At 42.1% G+C, this 26422-nt stretch overlaps 1 protein-coding gene across 4 annotated transcripts in view; it reads left to right on the forward strand.

Moving 5' to 3' along the window:
• CHODL (chondrolectin) overlaps positions 1 to 26422 on the forward strand; it is a 344320-nt gene that overhangs the window by 251821 nt on the left and 66077 nt on the right. For 2 of the 4 annotated variants that reach the window (XM_085620545.1, XM_085620543.1), the window contains 2 exons: positions 22009 to 22111; positions 22377 to 22456. In XM_085620545.1, the coding sequence (XP_085476671.1) occupies positions 22009 to 22111; positions 22377 to 22425 (152 nt within the window). In that variant the 3' untranslated portion in view covers positions 22426 to 22456. The remainder of the gene's footprint in view (positions 1 to 22008; positions 22112 to 22376; positions 22457 to 26422) is intronic. The other 2 variants (XM_085620544.1, XM_085620542.1) reach the window with 1 other exon arrangement.

A 26422-nucleotide genomic window follows, 5' to 3' on the forward strand; every position in this document is an offset into this window, starting at 1 on the left:
TAACTGTGATGTCCTCAAAATGAAGAGTGTGACAAATGTTTGAGGTAAGTCAGGCTTTAATCTTGACAGCGTCCAACTGTCGCTCCCCCTCAATGTTCTCTCTCTGACAATCTTGTCTGATCTTATCACATTCTAAACATAGGTGTTTTACTAGGCTCTATGTCACACTTCTCCCTCCCAACAAAACACCCCAAAACCATTACAAGCAAAAGACTCTTTAACAGTAACCCTTACTCACCCCCTCAACAGCTATAAAGAAATGAACTTAAAAAAATATAGTGTCCTAGAAAAGAGGCTAAAAGGATACTAATACCAAGAAAAAAAAACATAACGATGAGAACAAAACATTTAGTGAACATCATTTAATTACACAATAGAGAATAATGGATCTATTAAACTCACACTACAAAATCCTTGAGGTACATAGGTTTCCTGGTTACTCTACTACTTCTCCTCTGCACCACCGTTACTTCACCCCTGCACACTTCAACCTAACATAAAAAAGTCATCTTGATAGCATCTAACGTCATGTAAACTTTTCAAAACCCTCATCATGATCCTTTGAAAAACTGCTGCCACCAACATTAAATCAAATGGCATCCTTTAAAAACAATAAACTCCAAAGGGAGTTTTCATCCAATTCAACCTGATGATAAGCTGATACTAGGTCCAGTTTGGTGAAGATTTTGACACCAGCAAAAGTCATGATCATTTCCTTTATGTTGGGTAATGGAAACCTGTCAACCACCACTTCCCTGTTGAGAGCTTGCAATTCGACACAAAGATGAATGTCCCCATTACCTTTGCGTGCAACTACTATGGGTGCCAGCCATTCAGTTGCCTTTACTGCCTCAATCAATCCACACTCAACTAATCTTTGCAAATCATCCACTACTGCTGATTGCTTGTATATGGGAATTCTTCTCACTTTGGCCACTACTGAACTTGCATTCATCTTCAATCTTATTTTTTGTTTGTAACCATATAAACTACCTAAATTGCTTTGAAACAAATTCTTAAATTCCTTAACAAATTTGTTTTGCTCACAATCAATTTCATCTATTTGAACCTAGGTATCTTGTTGGTATGTAGATTCACCCCTAACTCCTTCTGATGGTTCCACCCCAACAAATTATCACCTTGACACGATACACATACCTTACCAGATGTGCTCTTTCCACTAACACTTAAATCAGCTTTGAAATACCCCAACATGTCAATCTTTGCTCTTCCATAGCCGCCAGGCTGTATATCCATCCTCTCTTCAACGGCACCACCAAATTTACAATTCAAAGCTAGTTTCCTCAAACTCATCACAAACTCTTCCACTGATTCATTCTGACCTTGACATCTCAAACCAAAATGATACCTCTCCAATATAGTACTCACTTGCGGTAAGTAATGATGATCCAATCTGGCTATAGCTATTTCAAATTCATTCAGATCACGAGCTTCAGCTTGCGGAAATTCTGATAAATTCTCTAACAAATCCTGCCCCTCTGCCCAATGTGGAAATGTGGATTTTCCTGATCAGTTATGTCCCCTATCTTGGACCCCAACGGTTCTATATGCATGTTACAAGTACATGTATGTTCCCTCCAGTTCCAGTTTCGAAGACGCAAACATATGTGTGTCTACCGTCGACATGTTCTCTGTCAGATCCGCCATCAATGGGCTGGATATTCGATTCCTAAGCATGAAAGGCCACCGACTTTATATGGCTAAGTTACTCCATTTTTACAGTTCAGGCAAGTAGGCCCGATTCTGTCCTCAAAGCCTTTCCCTGCTCTCTGTCTCTGACAGCTTCAGCTTGAGCTCGCATCTGTATCCATGAACTTTGTCCTACTCCCTGTGCAGCTAACGGTGCCTGCCTCGGCCAGTTTTCGCCTGCCTGCCAAGAAGCTGTATTTCACCTTCGAATTATCTATTTTGCTCTTCAGCCGATGCATTCCTGTCTAGTGATTTAGGTAAACATTTCCTTTAGCTCACAAGCAAAGGACTCAGCCTTTCCGTCCTCCTGCAAGTGATTCATAGCCCTGCTGCCATGGAAAGCTTTCTGCCTCTCGCTTCTCATATAGACACTTAGGCGTTTGTGCACGCACACAGTCAGTATAGACTAGATTCTGTCCGAGAGTCCTTCCTTGTGGATAACATAGTTCTTTAAACATAGGATGTTAGATATGATTTGGGATTAGGTTGACTTGACCCCTCAGACTTCTCGTCTCCACATGTAGAGCTAAATGTCAAGTCCCTTCACCCCCTAGTTGCACGTCAATTACACGTCATGCTGCTGCGCGCGCATCTATGCCAAGTATTATCTTATAGATCCACCTATGTCTGATAATCCTAACCAATCATGTTTCTTTTATTCCTTATTACGCCTAGTTTCGATTACGTACCTGTCATGTCACTTTTCTTATCAAATGTTACGCCTTCTACATTCGTTTCATTGTAATGTACTTATTATAAAAATGCATGTCTGTCAATAAAGTATTGTACTTCACTTCCTGAACCCTCGCGGTGACGGAACCTGAAGGCCGCGACTCGAGTCGGCCATTTTGAATGGAATAAAGCCCATTTAGAAACTCTTATACCACGGATTCTGCCTCTTGTTATTTTGAGCTATTTTACTTTATTTTAAGATCCCGTATGAAATTCAGTCCGGTAAAGAAGATTTTATTTACCACATAATGGCGCCCGAACAGGGACACTTTCTCATCTCACGCGCCGGCGGTGCGTTGCAGGCCCGGTCTCCTGCCACAGCTGGACGGACCATAAACGCGTACCAGCAGGATTTCCTGTAAGCTCCCTCCGGTCAAGCGGGGGCGACTGAGGCTGCGATCAACCCAGACGAGGCGGTGAGAAGTGCGAAGTGTCCCGACCAGAGCCTAGCTGAGAGAGCAAGATCCGAGGTATACAGAGGCCCACCAGGTTTCTCGAAATCCCGATGTCCAGAGGGTCCGCTGTCCGCAGTCATCGAGTCCTGTCCATTCTCTGAGGCCTTTCGTTTCAAGGAGCTACTCGGTGAGTACCATCGCCGGGGAGGCGTGTTGACGCGCACATGGGTTGTGCCGGTCAAGACGGATTTGGGTACACGAATCCGGTCTGCACTGTTTAGCAGTGTATATGTACTGTTTAGCAGTATATCAAGTATTCCGAAGTATTCAGTTATTGTCAAGAATTCAGCGTGGTGATTAGTTAGGCAGACTGTCATCATTGTCGGTCGTTGTTAAAATGTTTAATGTTTAATGTTTAAAGTGTTCAAATATTGTGGTATGAATGAGTGTTCATTGTTCACTGTTCATTATTGTGTTTTTCGTATTAAGTGAGTTCAAGAGTAAGTATCAGATCAGTTGTCAATATGCCGCTCTTCTCGAAGTTAAGACAGATTACTACCAGAAAAGGGGTGCTTGAAGAAGCAGTTCCTATTCCTCCTAGGGACACTCCAGGGCATTTTATGTACCATAAGCATGGCTTAGATGCCATATTGTTTCTTGATCTATGGGTAGATTATACCAAGGGATTGCCGGAAAGTCAAAGGTGGCCCGTAGCGGGAACCTGGGATGCAGAATGCATCATGAAAGTGGAGGAAGAGTTATGGAAAAGAAAGGTCAGACAATCACAGAAAGACGCTGTTGAGTTATGGCGTAAGGAATCTCATAGACGAACAGAAAAAGCACGTAGGCAAGAAGAGAGGAGTAAAGAAAGTTCAAATAAAGTTCAAGAAAATCTATTAATTAAGGAAGGTATCCGAGTGAAATCAGAACAAGTAAATAGACAAAGAAATGCTCTTATGAATGGTATGTATCCCCTTCTAGCCGAAGGACTACCTAAGGCTGCTCCAGAGATGCCAAAAGACTTGCCACCCCCATTATTTCCAATTAAGGTACATCCAAAAGGGCATCCCAGAACCGCAGAAGATGTTTTTCTTTCCTCATATCTAGACGACGCAGCTCCCGAGTATGCTAACGCCACACCACATAGACCGTCTGGCGGAGGGGTTCAACGTCAGGATCAGGTATCTGTCCCCGTGCAACAGCAAGTCCCGATACAAGCTTCGGCAAGCACATCTGTTTCCGCATCTGTCTCCGCAGTCGATCCTACAGGGGTATCGACACCCATAGTTGCTGTGTCACGTTCAACGAATCCATTCACACCCGACGCCCCAGATGGGGCCACGGGAGGTGCTAGCAGTACCTTTACACCACCCAGAATAAATAAACTTGTTTTTCAAGAGTCAGCGCATTCACGTACACCTAAATTCGTAAGTGAACGTACGCTTAAGGAACTCCTTGTAAATTGTAGATATGACCCAGTGGTTGGTAAAGAGGACGAAATGGTCCTGGCATCATTACGTATCAGGCGAGCCGCAGAGTATTTAGCAAGGTTACCAGGAATGACTACGCATCTAGATAACATATATCATTTTGTTCAAACAGGACGAGATCCAGGATGTATTAACAGAGCTATGGAATTCCAGAAAGTAGAGATACAGGGGGAACTGTTACGTTTCCTCATAAACTGTGTGATCAGAAATCAAGACCGCCCGGGGGTAGACCCGAATGCAATGCTTATTCTTACAAGATGGAGTCAGAATATATCAGAAGGGAGACACGATAAGCAAAATTGTATAATAGCCATGTGCCGAAAAATCCGTAAAGAAATAGAGCGTATTCATGAAGAAAGATTGGGAACAGACGAGTTTGAGCAAGATGAAGTGTCCGAATCAGGGAATTCCGCAAGACAGTCAGAGACCATAGCCTATGTAGGCAGAGGAGGATCCTGTGATAATGCTAGATGTTTTTCTGATCCCATACACTCAGTATGCCCAAATAATAGCAGAACGTATCCGACGCCTGTAATGAATCTGAAGTCTCCAGAACATTTGTTTCAAGCCGCAGATAAAATACTACGAGAACGAAGAGGTTACCACCTCCTCGATTCCATGGATGAGCAAGAATTAGCCAGATCAGCCGTTCACTGGATTGACAGTCCTGAAAAATACGGTGATGAGACCGTAGCACACACGTTTTTTAATCTCAGTACAGATGAACAACGTTTAGCTGGAATATATATGATTCAGCAACTCCTCATATTATATAAGAGCCAACATGCTGACCCTGGTCCTTTACCTGATATATTAACGGAACTACTCACGAACAGATGGAGAGGTTCTAGTAACAAGCTAATTAAAGAGATATTAGTGTCACGTAAGCAGTATGTCCTTTTTGTAAGTCCGGATCCTCTCTCGCTGCCCCGCAGAGAAAGAGCGCCGTACTATATGGATAGACAAAATCCCCTACGAGAAGTGCACCCAATAAAAGGCGAAGACAATGAGTTTCACCGTGTATTTGTTTACACACCCATATCAAAAATGGAATTATTAGAAATGAAAAAAGTAGTACCTAGTCATGACAAAGACCCAGCGGGTTTCCACCGAGAAATTAAAGACATGTTACTGATGGGAGAGTACACCTTTCCTGATATTATGACGATATTAAAGGTGCTTTTGCCTGCTGGCATTTATGAAAAACTGAAAGAAAAAGAGTGGGAAGTGGGTGACCAAAAGATAGACTGGACAGCATTAGCAGAGGAAGAAAGGGGCCGAACTGCAGGTTCAGGGCTCGGGGATAAAGTTAAACTGTTACCAGGTTTACTAGTACAGGTACTGCCACGTTTATTAACTACAAAAAAGGAAGATTGGGGTGCAATCACAGCCTGCAAACAAAAGCAAGATGAAGACACAAGCGATTATTATGCTCGATTTGAAAAATGTTTTGGTATAAATAGTGGTATAAAAGCAAGTAGTGACTCATATCCACATTTATTTGTGACAAAATTAGTGGAAAATGCATTGCCTCCAGTAAAGAATAGAATATTGAAATTCGAGAGTACCTGGCAAAGTAACACTCCGTCGCAAATGCTACAAATGTTACAGTATCATCACAATAGAATTAGGGATGAACAAGAACACGAGCATAGACGCATGAAGGATACAAAAATGAAAATGCTAGTTTCTCAGACAGTACCAGCAGATGGTCACAAAAAGGGTGTGACACATTCTGGTGATTCTGCAGTTCCTGTAAAAGGAACCTGCAATTACTGTAAACAACTGGGCCATTATGTACACGACTGTCCAGTCCTGAAACGTAATATAGCTACAGGTATTGCAAAGGAGAGACCACGATTAGTTAGACAAGATCAGAATGAACAAGGAACTATGCAGCATGGACAGTCCATGCCAGTTCAGCAACAGTCCATGCCAGCCTCACAGCAACCCATACAGTTTGTGCCAGCTGCACCACCGTTGCCTGCTACTGCCACACAAACCACGACACGACAAATGTATCAGACTGCACAGTATGAATACCCTGAGTATCAGCGTTACGCATGAACCAGCCTAGAGAGGGAAGTTGACTTACCGCTTATCGAGATTCCTGTAGATCAAGAAGGACCTTATGTACATAGTGAATTATTAGGTCAGGATAGAAAATTCTTACTCGATACAGGGGCAAGTCGAACAACTATAAAACGTAGTGAAGTTCCAGGGGCACCCCTCTCAGGCTCTCAAAATGTTTCCCTTGGTTTTTCAGGAAAACCTATTGTTAATGAAGTATCACAGCCTCTACCACTTACGATAGGACCTTTGACACGAACTACAGATTTATTGCTTACTAAATCATGCCCAGAAAATCTGTTAGGAATTAAAACTCTGAAAGCACTAGGAGCCATAATATGTTGTTCTCCGGAAGGAGTAAGGTTGTTTTTACGTGATTTTAAAGGTCACTATGTGTCTAGAGACATGGATCCCCGACTACAGACTTTACCAGTACATCTATGGGCACAAGGCCCTGCGGATGTTGGCTGCATGAACATTACACCCTATCGAGTCACACTGAAAGCAGGAGTGGTACTACCACGAATGCGACAATACAAGTTACCGCATGATGCTGTAGTGGCTTTGCTGAAAATCATTGATGAGCTGATTGCCCAGGGAGTAGTTGTAGAAACAGACTCCAATGTATGTAATTCACCGATAATTCCGATTCTTAAACGAACTGATCCTACTGCCCCACCAGTGTACCGATTGGTTATTGATTTGCGTGAACTAAACAAGTGCATTGTACCACAATTCCCTGTGGTCCCTGATATATCATCATTGTTGACAGCAATTGATTCCGAAGCAACATTCTTTACTGTAATTGATCTCAAGAATGCCTTTTTCAGCGTCCCAATAGATCCGGAAAGCCAATATTTGTTCGGATTCAGTTTAAATGGGCGCAGCTTTAAATTCTCACGCGCTCCCCAAGGATTCACAGAAAGCCCCAGCATCTACAGCCAAGCACTGAAACGAGAACTTGACAGTATCCACATGCCAGTCAATACAGCACTGCTTCAATATGTCGATGATCTGCTGATCACCGCGAGAAGCGAGCCAGAATGTGAAAAAGCTTCTCTGACAGTTTTACATTTTCTAGCCGACAAGGGGCACAAGGTGTCTCCTTCTAAGCTGCAATTCTGTGTCCAGCGAGTTATTTATCTTGGTCACTCGCTGTCCAAGGAGGGAAGGCAGCTTACACCAGATCGCATCCAGTTAATTGCTAACATGTCAATACCCCAGACACAAAAGGAGGTGCGGGCTTTCATAGGCCTCACTTCATATTGTAGGCAGTGGATCCCTCAGTACGCATTTCTAGCAAAACCACTCATTCAGTTAACCACACAGGAGGCAGCCACATCGACTGTTCTCCCTTGGACTCAGGAGCATACACAAGCTTTTGAAAACCTAAAGGAAGCTTTATGTCAAGCACCTGTTTTAGCAACACCATGTTATAGCAAACATTTTACACTCTTTGTTACAGAACGCGAAGGTACTGCCTTGTCAGTACTCACTCAGGATCAAGCAGGATCACGCAAGCCATGTGCTTATTTTTCCAGTACATTAGATCCCGTAGCTCAGGCTTTGCCTGCATGCCTGAAATCAGTGGCAGCGACAGCTTTAGCAATCAGACAAAGCGATGCCATAGTATTAGGACACCCATTGACAGTACAAGTACCACATGCAGTAGAGGTTCTTGTGAACCGAACACAAACACAACACTTGACCATAGCAAGACTTACCGGTTATGAACTGACATTGTTTCAACCACACATAGAGATCCGACGGTGTAATACATTGAATCCTGCTACACTATTACCTGTAATTGGAACAGACCCACTAGCTCATGATTGTGTTGAAATCATTGAAATAAAGACGAAACCTAGACAAGACTTGACAGACGTTCCATTGTTAGATCCAGACCTGACGTTGTATGTAGACGGATCGTGCATGAGAACAAGTACAGGAGATTTAGTGGCCGCGTATGCAGTCACAACAGACACTGAAGTTATTGAGACAAATTGTATAGATACTTTGTCAGCCCAAGCAGCAGAACTTATTGCTCTAACACAAGCCTGTATTCAAGCCACAAATAAGAAAGTTAATATATACACTGACTCACGTTATGCATTCGGAGTTGTACACGACTTCGGCGTGCTGTGGCGAGAGAGAGGTTATTTAACTTCCCATGGTGCCCACATTCAGCACGGACCCCTCATTCATGCTTTGTTAGATGCAATACATCTACCCACTGCTATATCGATTATGAAATGTAAAGCACACACGAAGGTTACTGATACCATTTCTCAAGGCAATGATTTAGCTGACAGAACAGCTAAACAGACTGCTCAGAATCGCACATTAGACATGACAAAGCCAATAGTTCAGACACCAACACAGTGTATGACAATTAAGGATCCCGCACTTGACGTAATTGACATACAGACACATGCCACAGCAGAAGAAATAAAGAAGTGGACTGAACTAGGAGGGATCCAGACAGATCAAGGATGGATGACGAAGGAGAAATCTGTATGGTTTCTCCCTGATTCCATGGTTCAAGCCATTATAGCTACAGTTCACAGTCCAGCACATTTAGGAGAGAAGGCTATGCTAGACAGCATTCAGCACATTTGGTTCAACAAACATTTACGAGCAGCAGCTAAACAAAAAGTTCGTACCTGTATGATATGTTGTCAGTTTAATCCAGGAAAGAGTGTTCCCGTAGAGCAGGGTGGATTTCAGCCTCCTGACCATCCTTTTGAAGTCCTCCAGATGGATTATATTCAGATGGAACGTTGTCGAGGATTCAAATATGTTCTCGTAGTTGTCTGCGCTCTCTCCCGTTGGACAGAGGCGTATCCCGTATCAGATTACACTGCCCCGACTACTGCCAAGCAGCTAGTTCGAGAATTCTTCCCACGGTACGGTTTACCACGTGTTGTATATTCAGATAACGGCCAGCCTTTCGCATCCGAATTAATGAAACATGTCTCACTTTTGTTGGGATATCAGTGGAAATTCCACTGTGTCCGACACCCCGAGGCAGCAGGTCTCGTGGAACGACATAATCAACTTTTAAAAATCAGACTGTCTAAAATATGTCAGGAAAAAGGTGTGGACTGGATAGTAGCCTTACCAGTTGCGCTATTTTACATGAGGATGGTAGCACACTCTCGAACAGGGCTATCCCCTTATGAGGTGATCTTTGGTAGACCACCGAATATGTGGGGGACGCCTATACCCCGTAAAATAACTGATGTTGACTGTAATATGCTGACAGATTACCTGGCTTCCTTGATGTCTGCACTACAATCTTGTCGTTCACAGGTAGTCGCAGCTTTTCCCGACAACACCGAGGTGAAACCTCATGACGTAATTCCCGGCGATTATGTTCTCGTCAGGAATTTCGATCGGAAAACCCAACTGGAGCCAAGGTGGAGGCTTCCTAAGTTGGTCCTGCTGACGACCAGAACAGCTGTGAAGATCGAAGGGAGAAAGGGCTGGGTGCATTCCAGCCATATAAAGAAATTTCATGGACTTCCTCCTGACACAAACAGTACTCCCCGTGTGTCTTCCCCCATTGACTCAAAGCTACCTTTGGCTGAAGCCAGTAGCACCGAACTCTATAAGCAGAAACTCAGGTCCAGATCCAAACTGTCGGACGATTTGATTGTTTAAGTCCTCTCCAAGGTGAAGCGGTTGAATCTGTCCCGACATGTATCCCTTAGGTCTGAATGATGTAGAGTCCAGAATCATAATGAAACGACATGCTTATTGTAAATTACTGCGTAGCCACTGTATTGTGACTTTATTAATTTTGTTTTTCTTGAGTTTTTTAATAGTTACTGCAAGTATATTGTTGCATATGTATTATCCTGTTTCTAAACGTGCTTTCAATATAACTGATGAACATTCTTTTAGTGAATTACCCCCACATGAGTTGTCCTATAGACTTGCGCTGCGCACCAACACCTTCATTAGTATGTTACATCATTCCCATCAGACTAGTAATGCCACCAATTGTTGGGTGTGTGGCCGACTCCCTCCCTATCAGAATAACAAAGGAGTTCTGCCTTTCTTTCCACATCCGTTCACACACAATGGCTCCTGTGGAGCATGGTTTAGTTTATTAAATTCCATAGACCCAGACACAGCAGTTTATCAACAACATTGGATATGGGGAAATCTGAATATAGTTTTATTCAAAGTCTGTCACCCTAATAAGGAGGGTCACCCCAGTAGAACAGGAACTGATTTAGAAAATGAAGTGTATAAATTAGGTAATTTTACGCCTAATCTTATGATTTTGAATGTCAAATCCGAAGTTGAACTAATTCTGCCCACTATGTCAGTATTTCCAGCTAAGGGTGAATTATGTGTAAGAAAAGTTGGTTCCATACACATGGGCCATAGCCAATGCGTTACTACAGTAGAATATAGTGATCAAGGTAAATCTTCATTTAGAGCTTCTCGCCATTCTTACTTTATATGTGGTCAGACTGCATATATGCGTCTGCCTCTAGATTGGGATGGTACCTGTTACATAGCATTCCTTTTGCCACCTGTTTTCCTAGCTCCCCCTGATTATTATCGAAATGTTCATTTAGTACACAATAGAGAGCGAAGAGATCTCCCAGTTGTCGATTATACTGAGACGGCATGGGACAAGTATGTAGATTTCAATAAAGGTATCTTTCCCTATATAGGTACAATATCAAATAGTAAGCTGATACGCAGACTCACCAAGACTCTTGAAGCTGTAGTAAACGAGACTATAGCCGCCCTAGGCAATCTGACAGAGGAACAATCAGTGATGAGAATTGTTGTTCTCCAGAATCGTCTTGTCCTTGACGTCATCCTGGCCGATAGGGGCGGAGCTTGCAGGGTCATCGGATCCAGCTGCTGCATATTCATACCAGAAAATTCGCCATCTGTATATAAAGCTATAACACGCCTTCATAAGATTGTAAGCCAGATACACGAGAATCCAGGCACTTGGACGTGGTCCGGGTGGTTTTGGAGTGTGATATCGGCCTGGGGATGGAGAGTTCTATCCTTCCTAGGTATTGGCCTTCTTATGCTCTTCAGTTGTTGTTTATGCCTGCAATGTGGACCAGCGATTTGTGGTCTGTGTGCCACATCATGCATTCCATATCACAGTTCTCGTTCAAAACACCGGAAGAAGAAGGAAGAAGAAATGATGCTCCATGAGCAAATCGATGGAATGATGAAGATTGATATCTCTTAAAGGGCAAGTAGGGGACAAGGAGGGAATGTGGAAATGTGGATTTTCCTGATCAGTTATGTCCCCTATCTTGGACCCCAACGGTTCTATATGCATGTTACAAGTACATGTATGTTCCCTCCAGTTCCAGTTTCGAAGACGCAAACATATGTGTGTCTACCGTCGACATGTTCTCTGTCAGATCCGCCATCAATGGGCTGGATATTCGATTCCTAAGCATGAAAGGCCACCGACTTTATATGGCTAAGTTACTCCATTTTTACAGTTCAGGCAAGTAGGCCCGATTCTGTCCTCAAAGCCTTTCCCTGCTCTCTGTCTCTGACAGCTTCAGCTTGAGCTCGCATCTGTATCCATGAACTTTGTCCTACTCCCTGTGCAGCTAACGGTGCCTGCCTCGGCCAGTTTTCGCCTGCCTGCCAAGAAGCTGTATTTCACCTTCGAATTATCTATTTTGCTCTTCAGCCGATGCATTCCTGTCTAGTGATTTAGGTAAACATTTCCTTTAGCTCACAAGCAAAGGACTCAGCCTTTCCGTCCTCCTGCAAGTGATTCATAGCCCTGCTGCCATGGAAAGCTTTCTGCCTCTCGCTTCTCATATAGACACTTAGGCGTTTGTGCACGCACACAGTCAGTATAGACTAGATTCTGTCCGAGAGTCCTTCCTTGTGGATAACATAGTTCTTTAAACATAGGATGTTAGATATGATTTGGGATTAGGTTGACTTGACCCCTCAGACTTCTCGTCTCCACATGTAGAGCTAAATGTCAAGTCCCTTCACCCCCTAGTTGCACGTCAATTACACGTCATGCTGCTGCGCGCGCATCTATGCCAAGTATTATCTTATAGATCCACCTATGTCTGATAATCCTAACCAATCATGTTTCTTTTATTCCTTATTACGCCTAGTTTCGATTACGTACCTGTCATGTCACTTTTCTTATCAAATGTTACGCCTTCTACATTCGTTTCATTGTAATGTACTTATTATAAAAATGCATGTCTGTCAATAAAGTATTGTACTTCACTTCCTGAACCCTCGCGGTGACGGAACCTGAAGGCCGCGACTCGAGTCGGCCATTTTGAATGGAATAAAGCCCATTTAGAAACTCTTATACCACGGATTCTGCCTCTTGTTATTTTGAGCTATTTTACTTTATTTTAAGATCCCGTATGAAATTCAGTCCGGTAAAGAAGATTTTATTTACCACACCCTAAACAGTGTAACAACAAAGCATGTTTCCTCCACACACTCAACTTGGTCCCACATACACGTGCATAGTTGGTGAAGACTTTTTTCCACTTGGCCCACCCAATTAAGGGATCTCCAGGGGATGGTAGAAAAACGGAGGAGCTGTGACATTTTGCATTGTGTCTGCCCTCCCACTTTTACTTTTGTTTATAAAATTCAATATATGTGAAGGAAAATTGAAGAAAAAACAAAATAAAAAACTAATTCCACCTTGAATTATACCTGAAACAAAAAAAACCTCAAAATATTGTATTCTAATTGATTTCAATACCATAAGTGCTTTTCCACACTTATTTAAAAACAAAATCGTCAAACAAAAATTCCAGATGTACAAATCATCATAGGACATGCAGCAAACATGACTTGGTTGGTTGAATTCCGAAGTGTAGGTCTAGTCACAAATGTTTGTGTAGACAAAACAAAAGAAGCATCACAAGTCAGGCTCAATTAGCAACCACCACTTGTAACACGCATGTGTTCCCTCCTTCAATCTCCTCTGGGGCAGGACGGGTGCTGAGTTGACTCGCGAACAAACAGCTAACAGCATCGTTTCGAGCCTTTCCTCCACACGCTAAGGTGCAACTGGTGAGAAATACAGCCAAAACTCTTCACGTGCTTAAAATCATCAAACTCCATGTTACGGGAAGCGCCGTGGTATGACTCGCAGTACCGTTCCAGCCCTCACTCTTCACATGCTAAGTCTGCACGAATACGGCCTCCCTGGCTTGAGCTAAATTACGGCGTGACAACGCAAACAACATTAAACACAGCCACATTACATTATCATCAGTCTGACCTGGCTGAAGTGTATGTATCGGCACACTGAGAATTGCCCACCTGGCTGTAAGTTCACTTGGCTGAGCGTCATGCCTGCTCCAACAAGCACTTGTTGCACCACGCAGTTTCATTTGAAAGCGGGAACTCTAGTCAGTCATGGGTGTTGCCTTGTTGAGGTGTATCTTCAGATCCCATCGAGCGTGGCCAAAATTGTGATATCCTTGAAATGAAGAGTGTGACAAATGATTGAGGTAAGATAGGCTTTAATTTCGACACCTCATCCAACAACGACACAGTCTGACTTTTGCTCCCCTTCAATGTTTTCCTCCTGACAATCTTGTCTGATCTCAGCACATTCTAAACATGAGTGTTCTGCTAAGCTCTATGTCAAACTAACAGCACTGATTTTCTCAAACCAGGACCTTATGCCAGTCACGGCGAACCCAGACAGAGAAAACACACAATGATCCTTGTGCACAGAAAGAAAACTCCCTACTAGTGCCATTGTTTTTTGTTTTTCTGAAACAAACTCCCAATTTGTGTGGATCTCAAAGGACCTCTGAGGCATTTCCATGGTTGAAGAAACATTTAGTCATGGAAATAGATGTGACTAAGTTTGCGTGCATTACACTCCATTTGTGATAGTGTATGAACAGACATACATGTGTCAAACGTATGCACATTACTCACTTAAGTCTAAGTAATGTATGCCCTATAGTTATAGTGACATTGCTGGGTAGTCGTGTTCCTAGATGTATGTCAGAAAAGGTGAGCACTGTTAGCATATGCATACAATGTTTAGGTGTAAGTAGTTCTTCCAAAATTATGTGAAAGTGCACCCCTGATCCTAGTTCTTATGGAAAACCGGGGCACTGGGAAGACCAGTGATGTTTGCATCATTCCATCAATCTAGTTCATGTGCATTCTAGGAAGTCTTCAGCTTTGGGAATTGCTTAGTCCATCATTTCAACAGTCACTACATCCATCAACAGCAAGAACCCATCATACAATCCTTACCCAAATGTATGCATTTACTCATATTTATGCATTCTTTCATATACTGCATATACCCGCTTACACTGAACTATTAATCCAATTTCCCACACCCAATCATTTACCCATCCACAACCACTCAAGCATTTATTAATCACCCAAACCCATATTTGCATTCAACCACTTATGCACCCATTGTGGTATGCACAAAAGCCACCCAACTGTACATTCATGCATAAACACATCTATCTTTATGTGCCCATTTGTGTGTTTACCTGAAATCATTTGTACTTGAATGTGCATTTTCTGTGTATTAAGTCTCTCTTTGTAACCTCTATATAATGTGGGGTGTGTACTGGCATTGGTATGTTTGTTATCTGTTTCTGCCTTTAAATGTATGACACAGCAAAGTATAGCTATACAACATAATGCAACAAAGAACATGTTCACCTATAAAAATCCTAACCTATTAGCTTTGCCAGTGCTTTTGTACACGTAAGATGATGCAGATCTGTTAAGAAAGTCTTTGTACTATATTGATTGTCCTTACTTTGTAATGAAGAGCATTAGTTGGCATGCTATCCTGACAATTTCCAAATATAAATGGGTTAGCACCTTTTTGCGGAGTGCAGGATTTTTCTGTAATTGTTTTTGAGCAGTTTTAATACAACCATGATTTTTACATTTCCTAAATAGAAAGTTCACTTACTCTATTCGATTGTTCCATCTTGTCCCTAATCATGCTTGTACGTCCACAATATACTCCCTGGCTTTATTCAAATTGGCACAGGTTTCAGGAAAAGTCCAGAAAACATATGACACTGGCAGTTTTCCAGGAGTATTCACAAGCACAATTCCAGTTACTGCAAGTGTAAATTATATTACTGCACTTACTATACAGATGAAATGTTTTCCCCAAGGAAAATCCATTTGTCCCAGAGCCCCACTAATTCTGGGAGTCTTGTCTTTCCTTCCCAACATGGAAAGTTGATGTACTAATGCGATTTGTGCGATTAAATCACAAACTGTTTTCACAGGGAAAACAATCTACAAAATGTTTGGGAATATCAGCAGATCAGCATGGCTGTGGGTGTTCAGCAACATTTGCACTCCCTCTCAGGAAAGCCCACAGCCCAGTCCTGTGAACAAATTTGCCCATAGTTAAAATTCAACCTGAAGGCCAGAATTTTAATTACATATAAATTCACCCCTTCATATTGTTTTGTTTGAATTACTGGAGTAAAGATGAGCTCTTAAATGGTGGCATTTGCTAACCTAACCTTTCGTTTGTTGTCAACTATTTTTGGGAATTGCAACTGTCTTCATTTCCAAAACTTCAAATACTTTTGTGAATTGCAACTTTCTTAATTTCCAAAACGTTTTCAATTCATTAAAAATTCCTACATCATGTATTCCTGTGTGACCATGACCATTCTGTATCTTACACTCTTAATACATTTCTGGGTGAATTTCATGGAGTCTGGAAGGAGTTAAAGATATGTGATGGAGACATAAAATATTTAAAGTTAGTGCCCTGAATAACTCCCATTGGTAAGGTTCATATGAGATATGTGACTACTAGCCTTATGCGTCATTATAATTGCTTTTTACCAATCAGCACACAAAGCTATTGTCCACATCTCAAACTAACAGGCTTGAATCACCTTTTTGAGATGTTCCATGCACTCTCTTCCCAGGCAAGGACCATTTGAGCTGCAAATTACAACTCACCACGATACATTTGCTCCTGAAGAGCAAAACACACACATCTTATCAAGCATTACTCCATGAACATTATTTCTGTCATATCCCACACATTTGAATACTGTGTGGTCATGGATCCCATTAGACTTATTACCACAATCTACAGAGCTAGATGCCCTAAACATAATTAAAAATCAATCTGCTAAAGCAGCATTAGAAAAATCACCTCCTCTCAACACATTGACCCACCTAATGCACATCATAGATGCTTTCCGGAACTGCAGGTCTGTAGTCTCTAACTCAACCTCTGTATCCCTCATCCAAGACTGTGACATTACTGTTATTGCATGAACTGAATCCTAGTTCAACTTATGCTTCATAGCACTATTATATCTTACACTACCACTGTGAGAAATTGGATTACTGGTTGAGGAGGGTTAAACCCTATTCAAGCAGCAACCACAATCCCTGTCAGGGTGAGGCACAAGCAACCCCAAATTAACCTGTGCTCAACCCTCTGGTAGCTTGGTACAGAACAGTCAGACCTAACTAAAAGGCAATGTGTAAAGAATGTATGCAGCACTTTAAACAGTAATAAAGCGAATACACGACACAATAAAAATCCCACACCAATTTAGAATTGAGCAAAATCGAATAAATAAATCAAGACTAAAACAATATAACCAATAAGTAGAACTTGAGATATGCAATTTTAAAGATTATAGGCCCACATGCATCAAAGCAAAAGCCAGTCGCAAACGGGCAGATTCTCAGAATCTGCCCCTTTGCGACTGGGATTTTTGCATTTGGGATGCATCATCACGAAAGTTTAAAAATTAGCGATTTCTCTAATAGGGGGAGCAAATTACCATCAAGTTGAACTTCATGGTAATTTGCAAAAACTTTGAAAAATGCACTAAAGTGCATTTTTCAAAGTTCCATTTTACACACACACATGCCCTTGGGGCATGTGTGTGTGCAAGATGTATTCATATGCAGATTTCAGGGGTGCAACAGGGTGTCTTTTTGACGCCCTGGCACCCTTGAAATAGCATGAGCAATTTGCGATTCTCTAATTGAGATTAGCAAATTTAGAAAGTCTTCCCATTCATTCCTATGGGCCTCTAGGCCAATAGGAATCAATGGGGAGGTATTCCTTAATTGCGACTCGCAATTTGCGAGTAGCAATTAAGGAATGTTTAGAAATCGCTATTTTGTAAGCGATTTCTACATGCATAGCCTTTTGCTATTCCTTATTAGCGAATCCTTATTTTTCGCTATTAAGGAATCGCAAATGGCATTGTTGATGCATGTGCCAGTAAGTGATTATAGCGCCAAAAAGCTGAAAGCACCACTCAAGGTTATCTGGTTGTGAGAGGCCCGGGAGAAAGTCACATGTCAGGCCGACCACACTGGAGCATGGGTCTGAAACAGGGACACGGATAGTCCTGCTGAAATGTTACCTTCTCAGTCCAGCGCAAAGAGTCCCGTTCACGGTGGAGGGGGCATTACAGCGGGGTGAGCAGGCTTGGCATCTCAGACAGTCATTGCTGTAACATAAATCCTGTTCTTGTAGTGGGCATTAGGGCTAGAGCTTCGTGATGGCAGAACTTTGAATTTTGAGTTTGTAGGCAGTGCAAGTGACAAGGTTTAGGCACGAATGGGCCTGTTTGCACTCATGAAGATCCCCAAAACTTTAATTCAGCTTCACTGAGGCCACATCAAGGCTGCAGGACCTGAGGGGCACCACGTGGGAGCCAGGGGCTTACTCCAGCCAGATCTCGATGCTGAGTCAGGTTGTTGGAACCCTGTTATGTCCCTGACCTTTGAACAGGAGGCCTGAAGACTAGTCTCTGGACTCACTCTGGTAGTGGAGTTCAGGTGCAGATCTAATCCCTCTGACTCAGGCAGGAGGGCAGCAGTCCAGCAAGGCAGCAGTCCACCTAGGCAGTATTTCAGAAAGGCAGCAGTCCAGCAGAGTGGCAGCACTTTCAGCAGCACACAAGTCCTTCTTCTTGGCAGAGTCTCTACAGGTCCAGAAGTGTACTGAAATGTTGGTCTCTGCAGTCCAATATTTGCACTTGGTGCCTTCTTTGAAGTAGGAGATGCTTCTAGACGTTTCTGTGCACAGGCGCCCTGCCTCCACTGCCCTAGCTACACCCTAACTACAGGGGGCATGCAGCCCTTCGTGTGGAGGTAGGACTCAACCTATTCGATTGAAAGTTGGGCTGTGCTCAGCTTGACCCTTCAATTCTGCCAGTGATGACCCATCAAGGCACATCTAGCTCTCTACTGTGTGTTGCTGTCTAGGAAAAATACGCAAAACCCAACTGTCAGCTTACCCAGCCATGTGACTCAATTACAGATATTTTGCCCTGTCTTTGGTCTCCTCCTTGAATTGCATTGGCTCCCAGTGGAAAAGCACATCCACTTTAAAGCCTTGAGTGTTACTCCTAATATTCTGTATTCCCAGAGGGGTCGCATCTAGTCCAATCTTCTTTCTTGGTACCAACACTCCCACTGCCTTCGCTCAGCTGATCTTAATCTGGCCACTGTCCAACATTTTAGGAAAGTCAGAGCTGGATGCCGCTCCATTCGTGTCAAGTCCCCTGTGCTGTGGAATTCATTACCTCTCCCTATTAAAAACATTGCAAACCAATTGCATTTCTGGAAATCCATGAAGACAAGGCTCTTTTCCTTCCAATAACTGCCCTTTCTGTCAGGCTGCTGGTGACAGTTTATTCATCTGCAAGGGCTAGCAATGGGAAGCCCCGTTGTTGGGGCAGCTATGCGCTTAACAAATCCCTTTAACAAATCCCTTTAACATAACATAATGGGCTGCAGGGCATTAAATTGGCTAAGGCAGGAAAATGTCAACTTTGTAAAAGTGTCATTTTCAAAATTGTAAACAAAATTCCGACTTCACCATAAGAGAGGATTTTTCATGAAAGTTCCATAGACACCAAACATGAACTGGTTACATGTTCCCATATGAAAGTTACAGCTTATTAAATGTAATAGGGTAACTCCAATATTATCCTATGGGAGAAGTAGGCTTTGTAGCGGTGAAAAATGAATTTAAAGGTTTTTCACTACCAGGACATGTAAAATGTAAAACTACATGTCCACCATTTTAAATACATTGCACCCTGCCCTCTGGGTCGTCCACAGCTTATCCCAAGGGTGACTTATGTATATTAAAAAAGGAAGGAAATAACAGGTTTCTTTTGCCAGGTTGAAATTGCAGTTTAAAACCGAACACACGTGCAATGTCAGACATGTTTAAAGGGCTCTATAAGGGGGTGGCACAATCAGTGCTGCAGGCCCACTAATTGCATTCAATTTACAGGCCCTGGGTACAGGTAGTGCCACTTTAGTAGAGGCTTACAAATACATTGAATATGCCAATTGAGTATAAGCCATTTCTATCATGTTATAAGGAGAGAGCACAAGCACTTTAGCAGTGATTAGAAGGGGTTAAGTGCACAGAGTACTAAGAGCCAACAAAACTGGATTCAGAAAATAGGATGGCGAAGGCAAAAAGGGCCACATCCAATAACAACTAAGATACAACATCCTCTAATTTGATATACCAGAAAGAATTTACTTGTATCTACAAGGAGTCCTTTAACTGCAAAGTGGCTATCTCAATAAACTCCCCGTTTTTGTGTCAACCTGTAATAAGAAAAAGAAATATTTATGGATATGCTCATCCTCAATGCATTCCTGTCAGACAATGATATATATGACAACATTACACCTTTCCTACCCACAAGACTTATGACATCTGCCTTGGGCTGATGTTTAAAAAGAACCCCCCTCATACAAAACTCTAATCCCGTCATATTTGACTAGTCAATCCTATTCTTCATTCCTTTAAAGCATCTGCCACATACTACACAAGAGACAGAAATGATAAAATCTAAAGATCTCAAAAACATTGACAAAAAGTATTGACAAAGCAAATATGTCTGGATTTGACCTTACCTATACAAAAGCTTGCATTCACAAATGCGCACAGACTTTGTACTGTAACTCTGTTTTACTGATTTCTCTCTGTATCACTTGTGTCTTTGATCTGTTTTAAATTATACAGACCTACGGTTCTATTATAGAGGCTTGTGGTGCCACTGTCCTGCAGCTCTGCACATTGTGGGAATAAAAATGGGCCATGTACATGAGAGGTACAAAAAATGACTGGTTGCACTGAGCTTCAGCTCACATAGTTCATTTGCATTTGTTTGCATGCCATACCACATTAAAGCCAGACCTGTTGGTTTTTCCAATACATATTCATTTTTCTAGGTGATGAGCAGTAATGAGTTTAGTTGTCATGGAGCCAGACAGACATGTCAGATTTACTCTCTCCTGCTTCCATGGGGCAAGAGGAAAGTCAGACATGTTCTCTCCATACCTCTGCCTTACATAATGCAGCAGATGGTGAACGGTCACTTGTTGTTCTGCTCTGTGTTTACGATTTGGCAATGTTTTCCTTCGAACTTCGGGCCTCATTTATGAGAAGGTTGTGTAACATTTGCACCATGCAATGTGGTACATGCATGCCACAAACCTCAAAGTCAGGTTTTTGAAGCCAAGCAAAGCCACTTTAAGTGGCTCTGAGTTACATAAAAAATGTGGCGTAATGCAATGCAGCGCAAATCAATGCGTGGAGTTACTCTGCCCTGGGTAGGCATTCCATGATGGATTTTAACGCATCCTCAGATTTACAAGAACTTGTAAATCTGGGGATGCACCAAAAATGTACACCTTCCCAGGGGCGGTGTAACAAGGAGAAATATCCCTACTTTTCCTTGTTTCTTCCTCTTTTAATGTGTGCTGCATTCTGCACAAAAGGCAGCCATGCACCTTGCTGCCAAAATGGCGCCAGTGCAAGCGAAAGGATTGGAATACGCCATAGTGCCTCAATTACAGTGCATTCCTGCTCTGTCCCTGTCACACAGTGCAGCTCACCAAGATGACTTTCTGCGCTGCGTGACTTCCTCACAATGAGGACCTTAATACACAACAGAATGTAACATTAGATGAAAAGTTCCATCACAATCTTGCATAGCTCTATGCTGCACCTTTATATGGGGGCGGGCGATAATTAATCTTTTTCATCTCTAATTAAGGATTCATAAATAGAGGAATGAATGAATAAATACATGAAGTATGTGCATTGCACAGCAATGCAATCCGAATTACCTCAATACAATTATAATTTTTGGAGGGGGACGGAGAGGGGTCATTATTTGGTCGTGAAAAGGGCAGTTTATGTGAAATTGTCATTTTTTTAATTAATCCACTGTTGTGATTTAGGTTTCTGGACTGGCATTGAGGCACCATGTGGACTTTGCACAATGTAGTTGATTTTTCAAACAAGACATTACATCATTTAGTGTTGGTTGAAAGCTTCAAGCCAGATACATAATTCAGACTACATTTCCTAATAAGTTTGAGCGTCACACCGTACGAAAAAGGTTTTCCATGGTCACTTGCAAATGTTATAAGTATTGTAATAATACGGACTAGTTTCACAAGTAGTCATGCTGTGAGCCAAGTTCTTTATCTTTCAGCAAACTGCAAGTTGTTAATACTCACCTTGTGAAAGAGGACACCGAGATAGTCCAGTGAACAATGTTTTCTTTTTCTTTCAGGAATCATGCCAAATCTGATTTATGTAATTATTCCAACAATACCATTACTGCTACTGATATTAGTAGCCTTTGGGACCTGCTGTTTTCAGATGCTTCACAAAAGGTAAATACCAAAAAAGTCTCACGATTTTGGCAGCGAAATCACTTCTGCTCCTCTGAATCCCTTTGATAGCTTTTGAAAAGAGTTGATAACACAGTAATTAAATGCTCTCTCCTTTTCTCCTGCTGCATTATTCTCATGACTTCTGTTGTCCCTGTTAATTTGCAACAATTACTGATCAAAAACCAGGGATACTGTTTCGGTAAATGTGATGCAAATTTATTCTCAATCATGCTCAGAAGCCTTCCTTATTTTCTTTTTTTTGCAGCGAAGCAAGCTACAACTGCATGAAAACCCCCACCCCTATTACCATCTGACTTCCTTGCGGAAAGGTTACATTCCACCTTGGTATATGCACCTGGTTTTCTTTCTTTGCATTTAATTTAGAAAAGCAGCTTCGTGAAGGGACTGTCTGCTGATTATGCTCCTGGTTATGAGACTGCACAATTACTGCTATTTGTAGCTGCTCACTTCCTTCCAAGTACTTGATAGGCGCCTTTGCAGAGACATGAATGTTTTTGATCATCCCCCCTTGCATTCTCCAGGACTCAAGTGATAGGGAGCTCCAGCAATTCAGGCATCCTGTGTACAAAGAGGAAGCTGCAATGACTTGTGGTGAATCTTACAGAAAAAATGAATGCTTCTAATCAGCAGGTTTAGTTTTCTTGAGATGTCAGACATTTTGAACAGTTCAAGCATTTCTTCACTTCAAAGTTGCTCTAAGATCTATGTGTCTGCGGTTTTTGCAGATTTGTCGAGAATACGAAAAGGCAGATTCAGCCAGATGAATCAATGGCCAATTTGGAGACCAACTCTGTGTTCAAGCATAGCTGACCCTCCATTTGACATAGAGCTAACTGTATTACCCCAGCATCGAAAAAATTGGCTTTGCTGCTCTCCATGCTTAGTTCGACCAATAATTATTCATCCCAAAATATGACATCGCTTCCTAATCTTGCAGTCACGCATGAACTCCCGGCAGGGATCACTACTAGTTAATTTTGTTAAGTCCCTTCTAGCAATAAAAGAGTTGCCGCTCTTGCAAGGTGTTGAAGATATGCCAATCTCTATGTAATTAATCTCAGAAGCACATTAAATCAGCAAAGCCACATCATTTCAGATTTTGCAATCTATTGGTGGGTGGCAGACACACACGTTTATTCAACAAATGTCAGGGGCAGTGGAAGTGGCATCATACACCCAATGGCACCATGAGGTTGACCTCTTGCCGAACCGTTAGTCAATCATCATCTTTCTAATTTCTACTGAACGGCTGGGGGATATACACAGAGGGGCTCATAGGCCCTACGGGCACTTTTGCGCTGCCGGAATGTCACTGTTTTGATGTTACGGTGGCGCAATTTGCGACTGTCATATTTATAAGACCACGTAAAGCCACGTTATGTGGCTTTTCATGGCCAGTAAATATGTGCCCCTTTCACGCAAAAAACTGCATGAAAGGGGCATTGCATGGGTGCTGCTGGGGGCATTCCCAGCAACATCCATGGCTTTTTGACACTGCCCCAAAAAACCATGCTCTGAGGCAGCACCAAAAACTTACGCTTCCCCAGGGGAGGTGTAAGGGAGGCACAATGAGGCTAAATATTTTTATTTCTCCTCATTATTGCTCTTTCTATTATACTGCATTCTGAGATTGGTTTTCTGCAGGAAGGTTTCCCTTCCCCGCACCGCAGGCACCCTAGCACCATGGTGCAAGGGTGCCTGTGTTGGCGCACAGCAGCCCATTGTGCACCGGCGCAGGGGAAAATGACAGGAATGCACCGTATCTAATAGATACAGCGCATTCCTGCCCTTTTCTTTTGCCGTATGGCAGCGCAGCAGCAAGGTCTGCTGCGCTCCCTATGGCAAAAAGCCCATAAATGAGGCCCAAAGTATACACTACATGAAGTAAGAAGAAAGTTCTAAGCTGAAGGTTCTTTCCATTGCCTTGTTGACTCCTAAGGACAGGGATAGCAAGGCATGTGTCAGAGATACCTAAGGACACACCAGTTGTTTGTGGGCTACACCTCTGTTGACCCCTTAATTAATGTCCATGGCGGTAAACCACTTCCAGCAGAATGACTGGCCCAAGAAGCCTACAGAACATAACCACTTAAAAAATATTTCTAGAAAAATACCAAACATGACACTTTTTCTTCTGCCTCCCTTGTCTAGCAGCATACATTTGAGGAAGAGTATACCATTAATATTTTTTTCGAATGTATGACGTTACATCGCATACATTCACAACGCGGTATTTTACATCACGTTCGTTACAACACAAGTCGTTACAACGACTTGCGCTGTACTTAGGAATAGTATGATTTACTATTCCAACTCCAGTCTACGAACAGTAGGGAAGGTGTTGGAATAGTAAATCATACTATTCCTTAGGTTAGAGTGCCATCCAGCGCAAGTCGTTGTAACGACTTGCGTTGTAATGACTGTGATGTAAAGGCATTACGATGCAATGCCCGCGTTGTAATCGATGTCTCCCATTTTTTTCTAGCATATTTGAGAGTGGGATACTTGACATTCACTAATGTTATGAAAGGTTTTGCACACTATAAGCATACAAACTCTCTTTGAAATTCTGATATACGCCTATTTGTATAGGTAACAGAAAGAAACCTTTCATTCTAAGAAGAAAGAAAAACGTATTTTCAAATTCTGCACACCACAAACAAAATATCAGTGAGTGACAGATTTCCATAATCATAAGTTGCTTCTTAAGATATTTGTCAGAAAAAGACTACATTCAGAATTTTTGCATATAGGGCTGAAAATATTATGGTCCATTTCCACTTCTCTTGGGTTGAAATTTCCATACGGAAGGAGTACCTACATTTGCTTTCCACCTAATTTCTTCACTCCAGGGATGTCAGACCTTCATTATGGTTTAGGTCCCCACGTGCTGAACCAGATGTAGATCAGGTAATTGATGACAGAATGGTTTCATCTTTTGATGACAAATATCAATCCTAGATTCTGCGAAAAACAAACCAGAGAGTCCGAGGGCAATCAGAAGTTACTGTTCCACAATGCTTCTTGTGTCCTTGAGCCTCGTTCCGAGGACCCCAACATGTTATCCAAGTATCCCTTTTAGTATTTGACTCTCAGGGTAGTGCATCAGAGATTAATAAGGTAAGGCAGTCCAGGGTGCTGTGGACTATAAACTAGAAAAAGGTGCAAGGTGCTGCAGGCTGGAAACTCTGAACTCAGCAACACAAAAATATGGCAATACTTGGTCTGTTAAGTACGCTGTTGCACGTAAAAATAAATATTACCCACAAAATGACAAATATTTTTAAAATGATAGGTAGAATTACCAACAAGGACACCTTCTAAAGAGCCTCTCAAAGTACAGCAGGGGTGCACAACAAGGAAAGGACATCAGCAACTAATAGCCCCATAAATACCGACTAAATCTCAGGTACAAGAGGAACCTTTAACAGTTTACAAACCAGACACTCTGATCTCCAAAATCACAATTCCCAATGTGTGATTACTAAACGTGGCATGCATTACAGAATAGTCAGGCATACTGACTTTGACAAGGATATCTCCTTACAATCCATAGGAGTGCATAAGGCATTACACAATTTTAGCCTGACATCAAAATGTGTCCATTTTTGAGTCTGGTGTTGGCAAAGACATTTGAGTTAACCAAAGCTATGTGTATAATAGACTTAATGGGGCTTTCAGCCAACTTTCTCGATTCATTGGTCCATTGTTGTCATATTCACATTTTACTTAAGCTCACTACAGCATACATGATGGGTCAATGAGTCAGCCCACTTCAGTCATTAACTGACTTCACTGTGAGCACATTCACACACAAAATAGTTCACCTGTGTTCCAGGGACCACTATGGTAGTTTGCCCTCTTTTGAGTCCCGAAAAATATTTTAGTGTTTAACCAATGGTTTTGCTTTAGAATTATGAGGGCCCTTTAGCTTCCTAAACAAGAAAATGTTGCAAAAAAAATGACAGAACAAAACACGAATTGCCAAAGCCAAAAGTGACAGACCACTTCTGTTCACATTTGCATATTTTAGCAACAAAGAGCTCAAAGCAACAAAAACTTCAGTCATGGGCTTATCTCTAAATCCAACAAGGTTGTCCAGCACTCACAGAGAATGTAGAAACAAAGGTCTCTTCACTCAAGACCCTCTGGTCCTTAAACCCAAGTCCTGGGAACTCTTGAAACAATAGCTATTCTCTCCAGAGGTCACTGTTGCTTGGTCCTCTAAGACTTAAGGTGGCAAAGTCATCAAAATTCTGTGAGACCCTCGTGGTGGGTCTGCACTGCTCC

The sequence above is a fragment of the Triturus cristatus genome, chromosome 8 (genome assembly GCF_964204655.1).
Source record: "Triturus cristatus chromosome 8, aTriCri1.1, whole genome shotgun sequence".
NCBI classification, from domain to species: domain Eukaryota; kingdom Metazoa; phylum Chordata; class Amphibia; order Caudata; family Salamandridae; genus Triturus; species Triturus cristatus.